This window comes from Dermacentor silvarum, chromosome 6 (genome assembly GCF_013339745.2).
Source record: "Dermacentor silvarum isolate Dsil-2018 chromosome 6, BIME_Dsil_1.4, whole genome shotgun sequence".
Lineage (NCBI taxonomy): Eukaryota > Metazoa > Arthropoda > Arachnida > Ixodida > Ixodidae > Dermacentor > Dermacentor silvarum.
The window spans coordinates 51,115,935-51,130,279 of NC_051159.1; the positions used below are offsets into that span (position 1 = coordinate 51,115,935).

At 41.9% G+C, this 14,345-nt stretch overlaps 1 protein-coding gene across 1 annotated transcript in view; it reads left to right on the forward strand.

Annotated features, from left to right (window-relative positions):
* LOC119455499 (angiotensin-converting enzyme) overlaps nt 1-13,598 on the forward strand; it is a 57,101-nt gene extending 43,503 nt beyond the window's left edge. The window contains exons 9-13 of the mRNA XM_037716906.2: nt 1,749-1,847; nt 3,832-3,976; nt 8,898-8,996; nt 10,832-10,954; nt 13,086-13,598. Coding sequence (XP_037572834.1) covers nt 1,749-1,847; nt 3,832-3,976; nt 8,898-8,996; nt 10,832-10,954; nt 13,086-13,311 — 692 coding nt within the window. The 3' untranslated portion in view covers nt 13,312-13,598. The remainder of the gene's footprint in view (nt 1-1,748; nt 1,848-3,831; nt 3,977-8,897; nt 8,997-10,831; nt 10,955-13,085) is intronic.
* Nucleotides 13,599-14,345: the final 747 nt, after the last annotated feature.

Sequence of the window (14,345 nt, forward strand, 5' to 3'; positions counted from 1 at the left end):
CTCGCATACATACGATGGATGCTTCCGCATGCGAAAAATATACTGACCTTTACCGTCTATCTATTTGCGCTACACACAACTGAAGCAGCAAGGTGCAGAGGCTTTTGCTGTCTTTGTCAGCGTACTGCGTGAGCAGGAGGTCTGCGCGATCGTGCACAGTTCGAGCACTGAACACTTTTCCCCTGGCCGCCGACAGCAGCACGGCGATTTCAGTCCATCTCATTGGATGCCGCATCATGTCTTCGAATGGGTTGCACTCTCGAGCATCACGAAGTAGATCTAAGTCGTCACTTTTTGAAAATCTTAGGCGCGGAGCACTGCTCGGAGCGTTCGCTTGGTCTGCCGCCATCTTGAAACCTGCTGTCTCTCGATAGTTTCGTAACTCGCGAGAGCGCCCCGTCGGACCGCCACGTACGTAGAGCACGCAACGCAAGCGCGAGGTTTTCACGCGCGTCCGCAAGACGCGCGGGCGGCCTCCACGTTCTGCGCATGCGCATTTCAGTCACGTAGGAGCTCCACGTACGCGAACTCTTCCACGTACGTGAAACTAAAACTCTCTAATGATTACGGTTGCATAAGCTGCAGTTGCCGGGAAGCGTGAGAAGCAGTCGGGGACCTTTGAAAGCTATCGCGTTCTACACTTAAAGGCGAAGCTTAAGCGTCTCCCAAGTTTTTTTGTATTTGGGGTTATTCGTGGCTCGCTAAAAGTTGTTAAACCTTGCTAAGGTCAGTCTTTGACTCTTTTAGAATAGTGTAGTTACACATTTATTGATAGACGCCGTCTAAATTCCTGACATTACAGTGGTAGGGGATCTTAAGCCTAACTTCATCAAAATTTCGAGCCGCGTAAAAACCCTATAGTTTAGGATAGTGTAAATACAAAGAAACCTTGGTTCTAAATTTGACGTTTGAAATTCGAGTGGAAGCGCAATGAATACCTCGCAAATATAGCATACCAAACTGGAAAGAAAAAAAACGCCACCATTTTCGCTCGCCGGCACGCTGAAAATTCGCGGCATGCTGGGACTTGCGTCACAGCGACAACCACCAGGTGCTTACGTCGTCTGCTTAAGGTGCTGCTCAAAGGCTGCTAACAGGGAAACTAGACATTTACCAGCCCTACGGCTTTGCAAAGATGTTTCAGGGGTATATACAACTTCTTTCTAAAAAATTTAGCCATAGCCTAAACATGTAGTCATTGTAAGGGTGGCTTATTTTCGGTATTGTAGACGAGTAATTAACTATACCAATTCAAATTATTTCTCTTTAGTGTCACTTTAAAAGGGCACTAAACAACTATAGCAAATGTGCTTAGACTGGTGAAATATTTTCTCAATGCCTCTACCTGCTTTTATTTCGCAGAAAGAGGCTGACCACTAGTGGGGAGAATTAAAGCTAGGCTAGCCCATTTTCAATTTTGCAGCTAAATTGCAGCAACAGTTCAAGTTAACATTACGAATTTCAAACTAATCTTAAAGCAGAAAAAAAAAGTTATCAAGTCTGACTAGATCGAGTGAGCAGATACCTGTTGAGTCACATGGAGCTGGTACACTAACTCCAAGATGGATTTGCTGTACAAGCCAATTTACCGATCCCGCCCAATTTAATATCCCTATTTGCTGTCCATTTAAGAGGTGCCATTCCTAGAGCAATTATGCAGACAAATCTACAACTAGTACTATACATAATATAAAGCAGTATTGTGGCTATTCCCAGCATGTGCCTAAAGATTTTTTTTTTTTACTTAGGTTTCCATGAGGCTATTGGAGATACTATCGCTCTCTCTGTGGCCACACCAAAGCACCTGAAGGCAGTTGGCCTACTGGAAGAGAGAATGGAGGACGAAGGTACAGTGAAAATGCATACATCCTGAAGTTTTTCTTAGGGTGATGTTGAAGGTGCACAGGCACCAGAGGAAAAGCACCAATTTTTTAAATTAAGAAATGTAGCCAAATTGAAAAAGCTACATTGAAAAAATAAGAAAGAACTTATTAAGTTCAAATCGACTGCTACCACTGAAACAAGAAAGAAAGGCTGACCCGGGTAAACAATATTGCTGCGAGAAGCATCATGATTGCTGCTATGAGTAGACCATAATGCATAAGTGTGTAATGCATAAGGGCGTCACATAAATATATATTTTTTTCATTGTACTATGAAAACAAAAATCCTAATATATGCCAATCTGAACAACTGATACATTGAAGACCGCGACGCTCTATAAGCGAGCTCTCACACCCTCCATCAAAAGTACTAGGGGTCTCTTTGCTGGCTCTTGTGATGATACATCACAGACACTGCCTGTGTATTCACACCAATGCCTGGTCACATGGCTGATTCAGGGCTTCCACACAGGCTGCATTGATGGCTGATCTTTGATTAGCATTCGATACTGACCACACTGGCAGTTTCCACCCCCGCAGACAAAGTCCTAACTGACCTCCAACATGGAGCCAGTAAAATATGACATGAGAAACAAAAATTAGATTACTTCCTAAAAGACTGCAGAAAGAGGTTGCCCATTCAAGCAAGGTATGAGCAATGTAGCTCTTGCTTTGTAATCATTATTAATTACATTCCGCAAAAATTTTGGACTCTGTCACAGATTGCATTGCTAGCTGATACCGAGCATGCCACCGCACAACTGCATTCACCGCTGCACGAAAACAGCTGCAGCCCTCAACAGCTTCACTGCAGAAATGCAAGCCAGGCCTAAACATTGCTTTCTTGCATTAATTTTGTATCGGAGACTGAAAAAGCGCATTTGATAACTGGAGATGTCGTCAATATGGCTACAGGCTTGGCATGCTGTTCCAGGTGGTCAGGATAAAGGATCAAAGCATACAAAAAAAAAGCACACGCAGACACTGAGTGTTTCTTTGTATCTCTTGTAATTATAGTGCTACAGGATCTATTCTAATTGTACATGAAGTGTTATCAGACCTTTAAGGTATGGTTGTACCACCTAGCTGTAGGTACATTTGTTTACATTGTTTCCTAGGCTACAAACGTGAACCACACTACGACTGCCCAGCCACACACACAAGCCGCAAGACTTAAGCAGGCTGGATAATTCCCTTATGTATAGCAGTTTGATGAAAAAATATGATTATTTATGCATGTGAAAACTTACATACGTACTCAAAGCATCTTAGTGCTCAAAGCACTCTAACATGTGCAAGTTGAGGCAGCTTATACCAGCCTGGTCGAGCCCTGCAACAAGTAAAAAAAAAATTCAGGAGCACCATTGCAGCACACATTCCAGAGGTAGCACACCTATCGTTGTCAAAGAACCCGAAACTCAGAGACAATGTGCAACCATCTGACATTAAAAACACATGAAGTGCTGAACAATGTCCAACATGTGCAGAGAGGGTACACAGTGTAGACCCCCAGAAGATTACAGCAAATGAAGGATTTGCAAAACCAATTACAACAAAGAAATTATGACAAATAAAGGACAAAGGAGTCACATTAATGAGATAGAAATACGTTTATTAAATAAAAAATCTACATGTATTAAAAGGCATCCCCAGTGGTTTTTCCGGTGAGATGCCTAGATTAGGTTAATTGTTTCGCTCCTTATAAGGTAGATCAGCAAGCTGTCATATATAGCTTTGCAGTGTTCAGGGGTCCCTCTTGGAAGGATCCAGTCGTATAGTGCGACAACTGAGCTCTGTAGCCCAGCAAGGCAGATTCTTCGCAGTGAGGATAGGCCAGGACATGTCCATAGCAGGTGGTGTGCTGTGGCTGGCGCACCTGTGGTGCAAGTTGCACAGGTAAAAAAAATTGGTGACAGAAAACCTGCAGCCCTGTTGTCCTGCATTCCAGAAACGGACATCAACTACCTGCACAGTATCGCCATGGACAAAGTGGCCATCATACCCTCGGAGTACATTTTTGACCTCTGGAGGTGGAATGTGTTTAAGGGCAACTACAAGCCAGAAGACTACAACAAGGCTTGGTGGACTCTGTTGTAAGTGCCAGTTTGTACTTAACCGAGAACCTTGCGGCTTGTTGAATGATTAAATGGTGTTTACCATTGTAACGCAACACAAGGGCTACGAGAAACACCGTAGGGAAGGGTTCCAGATGAATTTTGACCTAACAAAGAGATTTCAACATGGCACCCAAAGCACTGCACATAGGTAGTTTTGCCTTCTACCAAAACAGAGCTTGGAAATCAAACTCGCAACCTTATAATGAACCTTGTGGCTTGTAATCTGGCACAAAAATGTTTTCAACTCTCTTGATATGTTCACTGTGTTTAGGATACCTGTTCTCACCAAAGCATCAAACCAAACATATGTGGAAGGAGGCCTAAAAGACAAGGCAATGCCATAACTCTGCCTATGGCTGCTACACTACGTAATACAGAATGTTCACAACAAGTTGTCATTGAGGAAAATCCCTATAAAATTAGCACGAGGACAAGCAGTGTAACACAAGACTAGCACACCATAAGCCACACCTTAAACTTCATACTCGCATTGATAATGCACTAGCTTCTGCTTTTCTACATGATTTTAACGGAATGCATCTTTTAGTCCATATTGTCTAAAAATGTGAGAGATCGGGCTATAGTTCGGTACTACATGACCAAACTTCTAACGCTAAAACCAATGGACATGGAAAGGGTAAGACAAGCGCTAAGCACCAACTAAATTTTATCACTGAGAACATGCTATTCATACGTAGAAGACACATCCCATAATGCTTTGTCAAGCAAAGTATAAATTTACCTAGGTGCCTACATGAGTAGGTTATGACTGATAAGCAGATTCTAGATTGGTACCTGTATCTTTTCCAATAGGTGATTTGGCCTTGTTGTCACCTTTGTGTGTTATCCTTCATTGTATTTGCAATATGGTGTCTACGTGATATGGCTTTTTTATATGATATGTATTCTACATATAAATAGCATCTTCTCAGTAATAGAATTTACCTGAATGTTAGCTCTTTCACTTGTCTTACCCCTTCCGCATCCAAGCAAGAAAAAATATTCACAGGAAGGTGGAGACCGGAAGTGATCAACAGTGGTAGAATAAGAGAAGTTTCAGGCAGGAGCGAATGTTTAGACACGGGGACTTGTCCTCGTCGGGGCAGTTATGCCTATTGATTGCTGTGTGCTGAACTTGTAAATGAAATTTTCCGTCTCTGGGGGAACAAAATTCTGACAGTAGAATGTAAAGTACAAATTCTGAAAGTGTGACCTGGCAGGCTAAAATGTCCAGTGACAGTTCTGGGTAGTTCCTCGGCTGTGTCTGTACAATGGCCATTTGATGTAAGCTCCGTTGGCTGTTTCGTTTCACCAATTTATTTTTATTTATTTGTACATACTGCAGCCCTATCGGGCTATGGCAGGAGTGGGTGTGAAAAGCAGAGGAATGACAAATAATAAACAATAAAGGCAATACAAACAAAACAAAAACTATTCAATGGCTGCTAAGAATAAGTTTAAAGGAAGAGAACGAGTAGGACCAGGCAAACAATTCCAGTATTCAATTACACGGGGAAATAAACTGTATTTAAAAGTGTCCGTACGGGCAAAATAAGGCACGATGTTTAGGTGATGGTAACTTCTAGTACGAGATGGTTTTGCAGGAGGTAGATAATTATCTGAAGATATACGGCAAGAAAACTTCAGTGATTCCGTGTGTCGGCGATCTGAGAGTGGTTGTAAGCCTAGGGATAAAAGCGCTGTAGAGGGTGAAAAATCCCTGTCGTACCTACGGCATATGAAGCGGATCGCTTTCTTTTGGATGGCCTCAATCTGATTAATGTGGCATTGTTTGTGTGGATTCCAGACAGGAGAAGCATACTCTAGTATAGGCCGGATTAGCGATTTATACATGAGTAGTTTAGTGTCCCTTGGGGCTGTGGTCAATGTATTGTTTGTAGCAGCACAAACATTTCAGCATGCAATGCCAAGTCCTCTCACATAGCTGCCAACTCTCCCTACTTTTTCGTAAAGCTTACGAATATGAGTCCGTTCTACAATTTTACGAATGTTAAGCCAAGTTTTACGTAACGTAAATTCTGTTCACGAAAAAAGTTTGAGCGGTCTCAAAAGATTGGGTGGCGCAAGGTTGCAAAAAAATGCATACAAGGCGGAAACTGATCATACCTGTGCCACCCATTTGGGGCAGTGGAAGATGCTATATGCCAGAGGGGTATATAAGCTTCGAGCAAGCTTATTCAGAAGCCCGAGGCTGACGAAATCAGCAGCAGCAATGTCGCTGAAAAGGTAACTGCGGTTTAAAAACAGCGAGTTGCTTTCTCGTATCTGCTGTGCCAAGTTTGTCGCTTTTTGTGCGATGCATCATAAGGTAAAATCATTGTTAAGAAAATCATATCTACCCCACAAAAGGTGTGCGCTCAGGGCAAGCTTTTAAAAAAAGGGATGCGCACAACCCTCTAAGTTTGTAATGTCCACAGGACTGCTTTTTTAATATTAAAGTTAACAGGTTGGCAGGTATGCTTGTTTCAAAATGTTGGCTCCAAGGACATCTTTTGTTCCAACTACTGTTGATCTTTTCTGTGTCTGTGGCTTTTGCGCACTAAAAGTGTTTCATGCATATTGTTCAGTAAAATACTTGGCAGACTTGTTTGCCTGGTTGCTCCAGACTCAGAGATGCCGTAATGTGGCAAAAGCAGTCCACAGTTCTGCAGCAGCTCACATCTCAGATGGTGAAGTGCACATCCAATGAGTTAACTTTTTTTTTTTTCTGGAAACACCTGACAAGCAAAGATGCGAAGTGTTTTACTCAATGATGCGAACCGAAAGAATCTGACATCGCTGAAAAATTTGAGCGAGGACAAAAGAGTAGTAACAGCAAAATCTTTTTATTTTTTTTTCAATGCTGTTAAAATAAAAACAGACGTCCCTGTATGTCAATTTGCCTTTGTCCTTCAGTATTCGAACACCCTTGTGACTTGTATAAAGCTTCTTGAAGCTTGTTTTTTTATTGCAATTTAACTATATGAAAATAATTGGTTTCATCACCTTTAGATTTCTGCCATTAAATGATTTTCGGTAAATCACAGACAAAAACAATTAAGAATATGAAAAATAATATTACATGGTGAACATTACCAACCAAACGTCATCTTGATTTTCTGACACACATGTTTGAAGGTGATACAATTCATTTATGAGGTGAGAACTATCCAATTAAATTGAATAACTGCAAGTATAAAACAATTAACAGCTCTAAAGAAACCGTGCAAGGCTAGAATGCAGCTCCGCTGAACTTCAAAGAAAAAGAGTGAGTGCGATGCGTTTTCTCAATGAAGCTGCACCAAATTGTAGAAAAATGCACCTATTACCCACAATTGCCACGATGACTAACCAATTACCGTGCCAGATTTTATCCTAGTAATGTTTAATCTCAAACTCAATGGTGAATACTACAACAAGACCATTACACTGCACTCTATTCCTCAACAATCAAAACAGATATTGAACTATGTAACAAAGCCGGAATTGATTATTTGAGAAGTGGACAGTGCTATGGCTATAAGGTTATTAGACTCCTGTAAAAGCTGTAGCGTGCTGCCCCGTGGATGCCTCGCAGACTTGGCTCGCTATCGCTATCTTAGTTGGCACGTGCACAATCGATGGCATGTGACTATATATAAGGACGAGGCTTCGTGGTTGTTGTGTGCCGGCTGTAAGGCACTCTGGGAATGTAAAATGTGCATGTTATTCGATCGTGTGCTTGATCATCTGTCCCGCTTCATGCTACAGACAGGAAACGGCAAGCTGCACCCACACAGTGCGCATTTGAACTGCTGGTGTCAATGCCTAGCACAAATGACCTGGACCCATTCAACCACTCGCTCTGCCCTTGCCACTGTGGCCCACCACAGCTGCTTGTGCACGAGGTCCCGGGTTTGATTCCTGGCCACCACAGCCGAACTCAGATGGGGGAAGACTGCAAACTAAACTCGCATTCCGCGTGCTTTGGGTGCATGTGGAACCGCAGGTGGCCAAAATTATGATGACATTTCGGGACTGACTCAGTTGTATGCTATACTGCTACTCCTTGTGCGGCCCGATGTAGTACCATAACAGATGACTACAAGCGAGCTGGAGTGAGTTCCAGAACATCGCAATGCCCTGCTACCATGTGACCACCTTCCGTGTTGTTACGTCACAACCCACACAACCCCTGGGGAAATGAAACTTGAAAATTGTCGGTAGAAAAGCTACTATAGTAAATTATTTAGGGCAGCGTTTCGAGCTCCAAGGCATTCACTTAACAAAAAACACAACAAAAAATGTCACATGTCAGTACTAAGACTACAGGGTTGGTGCACCTGTTTTAACATCATCAGACAAAACTGAAGCGTAGCTATTGAAGAAGGCTACACAGAGTTAAAAAGACATTGGGATCATGTGCACGTTTGTGCACCGTGAAAAGAGGCCTCTGTATGTCACCCCAAACACTCATGGATGAGACAAAGCATCTACTTTGGCTTTTAAGGCCAGCTTTTGCTGAATCCTTGTCGTGACAATATATACTGCCAGGACATTCCCACCGATGTCCCGCAACAAGTAATACATCTTACAACAGGATGCATAGTTGGGCTAGTTCACATTTTATTATTACTGTCTCGTTGTGCCTGTTCTCTATTCTTTTTCCAATAATACATCTTGAACTTGCTATTTAGAGGAAGGAACTTTGGGGATATTGCGCACCACCCGACATAAAAAATGCAAACGATAAAATTGTGAGCCATGAATGTTCACTACTTAAAAAGTGATTACTTGTTTCCCATGATGCCTGAATATATGCTTAGCTGGAAAAACGTGTTTCTTGCTTTCTACATATTCAATGGCCTCACATTTCTGTTAGAAGGGAAGACTTGAAATTCTGAATTTGTCATTTCAGACTGAATTACCAAGGAATTTGCCCCGGTGTTCCACGAGCAATGGATGACTTCGACCCGCCCTCAAAATACCACATGTCTGCCAACGTACCATACATAAGGTAAGCTCAATTTAATCAATAATTATCATACCATTTCTTGTGCACTGCAAGGCCCCTACCAGCAATTTCTAATTACCTGTTTTGTGTCAGCCAACTACATAGCATTTCTGCAAATTTCTTCATCTTGCCGTACCGCTTGTTTCGCAGCCATACTCAACTGAATATTCCTTCTCTTCTTTGTAAGTCAGTCTGTGACTCTAATAGGCCACTGATGATGTGCTGTACGCAATTACACGACCTGCTCAATTCCACTTCTTTTTCTTAAAAAAGTACTGATAACAAAACCTTGTGCCATGCTTTTTTAGGTGGCTGTCAACATAATACCTGTACAAAGCCTCAATTTCTCGAGAGCTCCATAAATAATTAATGACAGCACCTTTGATGCCACCCATTCAAAATTCGTGACAAGCACAGCGCAGCTTCAGACATGAAATAGAAGAATCAGTAACCTGGTCCAGTGGTTGAAGGCCACATAGGTACCATGTTGCTGCAAGCTCCCGAATGTGCTTGTCCAATTGTTTGCTTCTCATGGAAATGCAAGGGGACACACTCTCCCTTTTTAGAATTCAGTCAAGTGCTGATTGGACTGAGCTTATGGCAGCACGGTCATACTGTGTATGCGCATGATGCATGTGTGCACGTGTGCCTGTGGTATCTGGTACTATCTAGTAGATAAAAATATTTTCACCTGCAAGGGGGGGGGGGGGGGGGGGTTATATTCTATTGGACTATGTCCATTTTACTGCTGCTGAATTGCTCATTGGCTGGGGACGCCTGTCTCCTTATCATGCATACCCCAGCCCAGCCAATCAGCACTTCAGCAGCAGATGCAAGGAACATTTTGCACTAGGTAGACATTTACAGAATACATCCCCTGTATTAGTAAACTACCATTCAGCAATAACAAAAATACCACTCTTCAAGGCGACACCGCCATGAAATTCCCATACCAACTTGCCATGATGTCATCAACGTTTATAACGTCTGCTAGTCAGTCTGTGACTCTAAGGCCCTAGTTAATTCTTTATCAGTTAAAATAGACTAATGGTGTTCTAAAATAGCTAAGGACTTCAAACAGCAAGTTTCAGGAACATTTACGGAGTCAACACAAAAATTCCTTAGAATCCATGACGTCAGACTGACGTATTGGCATTGGGGGCTCAACATTAAAAAAGTTGAACTTTGGGATAATTTTTTTCTTCTAATAATCAACCTATTATCACGAAATTAACTGCAATACAGTTTTCAAACAATATTATATCAGTTTACACTGATTTAGTGTTTTGCTTTAAGGTCCCTGTAAGAATATATTGGTAAGCTCTCAGCCTGGGCTAGGGAGACAGACGTGCTCCAACGCATTTTAATTAGATAGGGGATTCTGCGATTTTGGAATTTCTGTGACCACTTCGGCTAGAAAAATGTACTCATTCATAGCTTTGAGGCTAATTGCTAAGTGAAAACTCTTGTTCACTTTCCAAGCAATTCAACAATAGCCTTTATTTTTTTCATAAGTCACGACACCTAACCCTAGACTATGCCAGTTTATGTCTTTAGAGAATCAGGAGGGAGGACGTGGCCTAATACTGGGGAAGCCATCCAGTACTGGTGAGGGAGTGCATTTTTATTTACTTATTTTATCTTACTTAGTTATTTGGCATACCCTCAAGCATCGAGGGATTATAGAGAGGAGTCGGTTGCATAATGTAAAGAGGAATTGAATATTTATCGAATCTCAGTGTGTCTTTCTAATTACCTTCCTAACAGCCCCACTGGCTCCCATTTACAGACCTTGTAGCAAAAGTGGACTCATGTCTCTTTTGCATTATTCAATGCAGGTATTTTGCAAGCACCGTTCTGCAGTTCCAATTCTACAAGGCACTTTGTGAAGAAGCCAACCACACTGGGCCATTGCACAAGTGCGACTTCTACAGGTCGAAAGAGGCAGGAAAGTTATTTGGGTAAGTTCATCACACATTTTAAGGAGGTGCCCAATATGGCAAGAAATATCCCATGGTGCCTTTTTAAGCCATGGGAAAGAGAACACTAAAACTGCCTTTAATAGGCCACAGCGGTTGAAAAGATTCCCTGCTCAAGTGTTGAACCACACTATATGTTACATGGCAAACTTACTTGTGTTTTCTTTTTTGCTTCTGCTTTTACCACTTTGTGTGATGTCAACATAATTTAAGCTTGTATGCTTAATTTGAAGCCTGCACCATCTTTTGTGACCAGATTTGTAGCAGCATGAAATTTCATTCTCGAGCTCCACTTTATGCTTCCATGTGCAGGTTTAATTTCTTCACTATCTTTCGGTAATTTAGAAAGCAATGCTAAAATGTCACAAAAATTTGATAAAGCATCGAGGTAACTGCGTCTTCATGACACACCTTTTTACTAGGCACAGTGCGACCTTGCCAAGAAAATTAAAGAAACCACAAAGATCCAACGTAATGTTTGAACATGAAGCAAAGCATGTTTGAGTTAGCAAGGTAGCAGGGGTAGTGGAAGACACCGAATCTGGTGGCCATGATGAATCTGGGAAGACATTCAAGAAGTTAAACCAACGCTTAATTTGTGAGGGCGTGAAGAAAGATGTCTTTGATTATGTTCAAAACTGCCACTTGTGTCAGGTTGCTAAAGTTAAATATAAGCCACAGGTGAACGAAATGGTTATTCCAATGCATACACGCGTGCCCTTTGCAGTCATCCATCTTGACTTTGCAGAGATTTAAAAAAAAGAAGGAGGCATTAGGCAAACGCAGGCTTTTCTTGTTGCCATTGATGAATGCACTAGGATGGCACAAATGAAATGCAGAAAAGATACCAGTTGCGATATCACTTTAATAAAATGCAAAGTGTTCAATAACATAAAAGTCACAGTATTGGACACTACAGCATTCCACAGTCAAGAGCTGAGAAAATGTACAAAAAGTAGAGGAATCAAATGACAATTTTCGACACTGTACCACCCTGAAGGCCAATGCATGACAAAGAAATACTTGAACCACTACCCTAGTTTTCCAGATGGGTGGAAATGTGCATTGGAATTTGCAGTGACACATCACAACACGTAGTACATGGAAGGACCTGGACGCAGTTCATACTTTTCTGCACATGGTAAAAGCCTGGGGCTGCCATCCGACGACCTGCTTGGTATCACAGTACACATTGCTCTTAATGAAATACCTAAAACAGCGGAGCAACAAAGTATAAGACACTGATGAAAATCAACTTCGATGATAGACACCACAAAAAGTTACCTGCGATCGAGCCCGAAAATGACTCATTTTTCTTCATACACGGCATATGCTGGCCCTAAATCAATCCTTTGCTTTTGGCAATTCTGTTTGCCAGTGTAGCAAAAATATTTTCATTTCAAAATACTTTGTATTTAGACCATTTTAGCATGTCCATATAAGCATTGTCTTTCGTAGTACACTGAAGATGTAGATGAGGGCAGCAGTGATGGAAGCACCTTGTGATGCTGTGTTCAGCTACAACATGCTAGAAATGTGTTGCCCGAGTGTTCTCGCTCAAGAGAAAAAAGAAAAATAGCCATGTAAGTTTATAAAAGTTACATAGCTGCATATGCCTTTATGCCACACCTGTGCTCACTGTGTATTTCACGCTCTTCACAAAGTATGAAAAGCACTTTATAGGTGGAACTTACTCGGTCGTTGCCATAATAGGTCGACATGCTTTGAATGAACACAATATCACAACATACAAGTCGCTGCTTCTGAATATACCTGCAATAATTCATAAAGGGCAATATGGATATGAAGTGGCTAAGTACCTCTATTGTCAACCAATTAGTTTACTGTTGTTGGTCATTATATCCACAGTGCAGGCTTCATAAAGACAGGGCCCTAGAATTCTTGCTTGAGTTATGGGAGCCCACAAATTACATAAGGTGAATACATTATGAGTGATCATGCAAATTACACAAATGTAATAAAAAGAAAGCAGTATATAGGAACACAGCAATAAACTCCTAAGGGAGGTGCAGACGTGAGGCTCACGTGCATACATTATGTTGCAGCAGCAAGGCAGAAGCTGCACTCTAAACACACATCCTTTTTTGCGCAGGGATGTAATGGAGCTGGGATACTCCAAACCATGGCCAGAAGCCTTGGCCATGCTAACCAAAGGCAGGACGAGAGAAATGGATGCCAGTGCACTGTTGGAGTACTTCGACCCACTCTACAAATGGCTCAAGGAGTACAACAAGGGAACGTACGTTGGCTGGAAGAGTGACAACCCGACTGCTTGCCCAAGAGCTACGAGACCGTGCCCTAATAAGAAACACAAATGAGCAAAGGCTCAACACCCCAGATACCTGTTTAATTATTCTTCTTCGTAGACTACATTTCAAGATCCATAAAGCTCCACACATTTCTGAGTGCACAGAAGGTGATGAATGAAAACTATTTCACATAAATAAAAGCTGAACTCACCCGTCATGGATCACAACCTTCGTGTAGCAGTATCTTGTGATGTCGGACATGCTCCCGTGACTGGTCGATGTGCTAACAAGTTCAACATTACTAAGCAGTGTGTTAGCACACACCGTCATCATGCATATCTTCTTACACTGCTTTCAAACGCGCAATGATTTCCAATGAGGACAGATACTTTTACCTTTACTCAATGAGACTTCTTTGCGAAACTGACGGTTTCAGCAGTCACTATGTAACATATGCTCCTAGAACAGCATTTTAGATGAGCATTGTGAAAACATTGTGCAGTTTTAACTGTCCCGAAACTGTAGAGTGATCTATGAGGTACGCTATAGTGGAGCCCTCTGGGTCATTTTTGACCATATGGATTACTTACTGTGTGCCCAAAGCACGGTACACGAGGGTATTTGCATTCTGCTCCCATCCTCGAAATGTAGCTGCCGTGGCAGGGATCGAACTCACGACCCTGTGCAGCACTGTAGCCACCAGACTTGTGCAAAACGAATTACATGTAGTCAATGAAATTCATTGGCAGATTTGTAATTTATTAATTACTTCTTTTACTCAGTAACACACATTGTAATTCAATTACTTTTTCAGTAACTAATTGCACGTAACCAGATACCTTATTGACAAGCTGTAACAGGCGACCCAGGTTTGAGCACTTGAATTTGGCAGGAAACTACAGTAGAATGCCAGCGGTCATGCAGTGCAGCAGCCCAATGGATGCGCATGTTCAGACTGGCAAAACCAGGTGGCCAGTATTTATTTCCTTACGTTAACGCTCCACCAGATGTTGGCCTATGATTAAAGCTGGCATTGCCATGCCTCACTAGTGATGACCCCTTCGGACGTCACTAACAATTTTTTCATCTTTTCAATGACCATG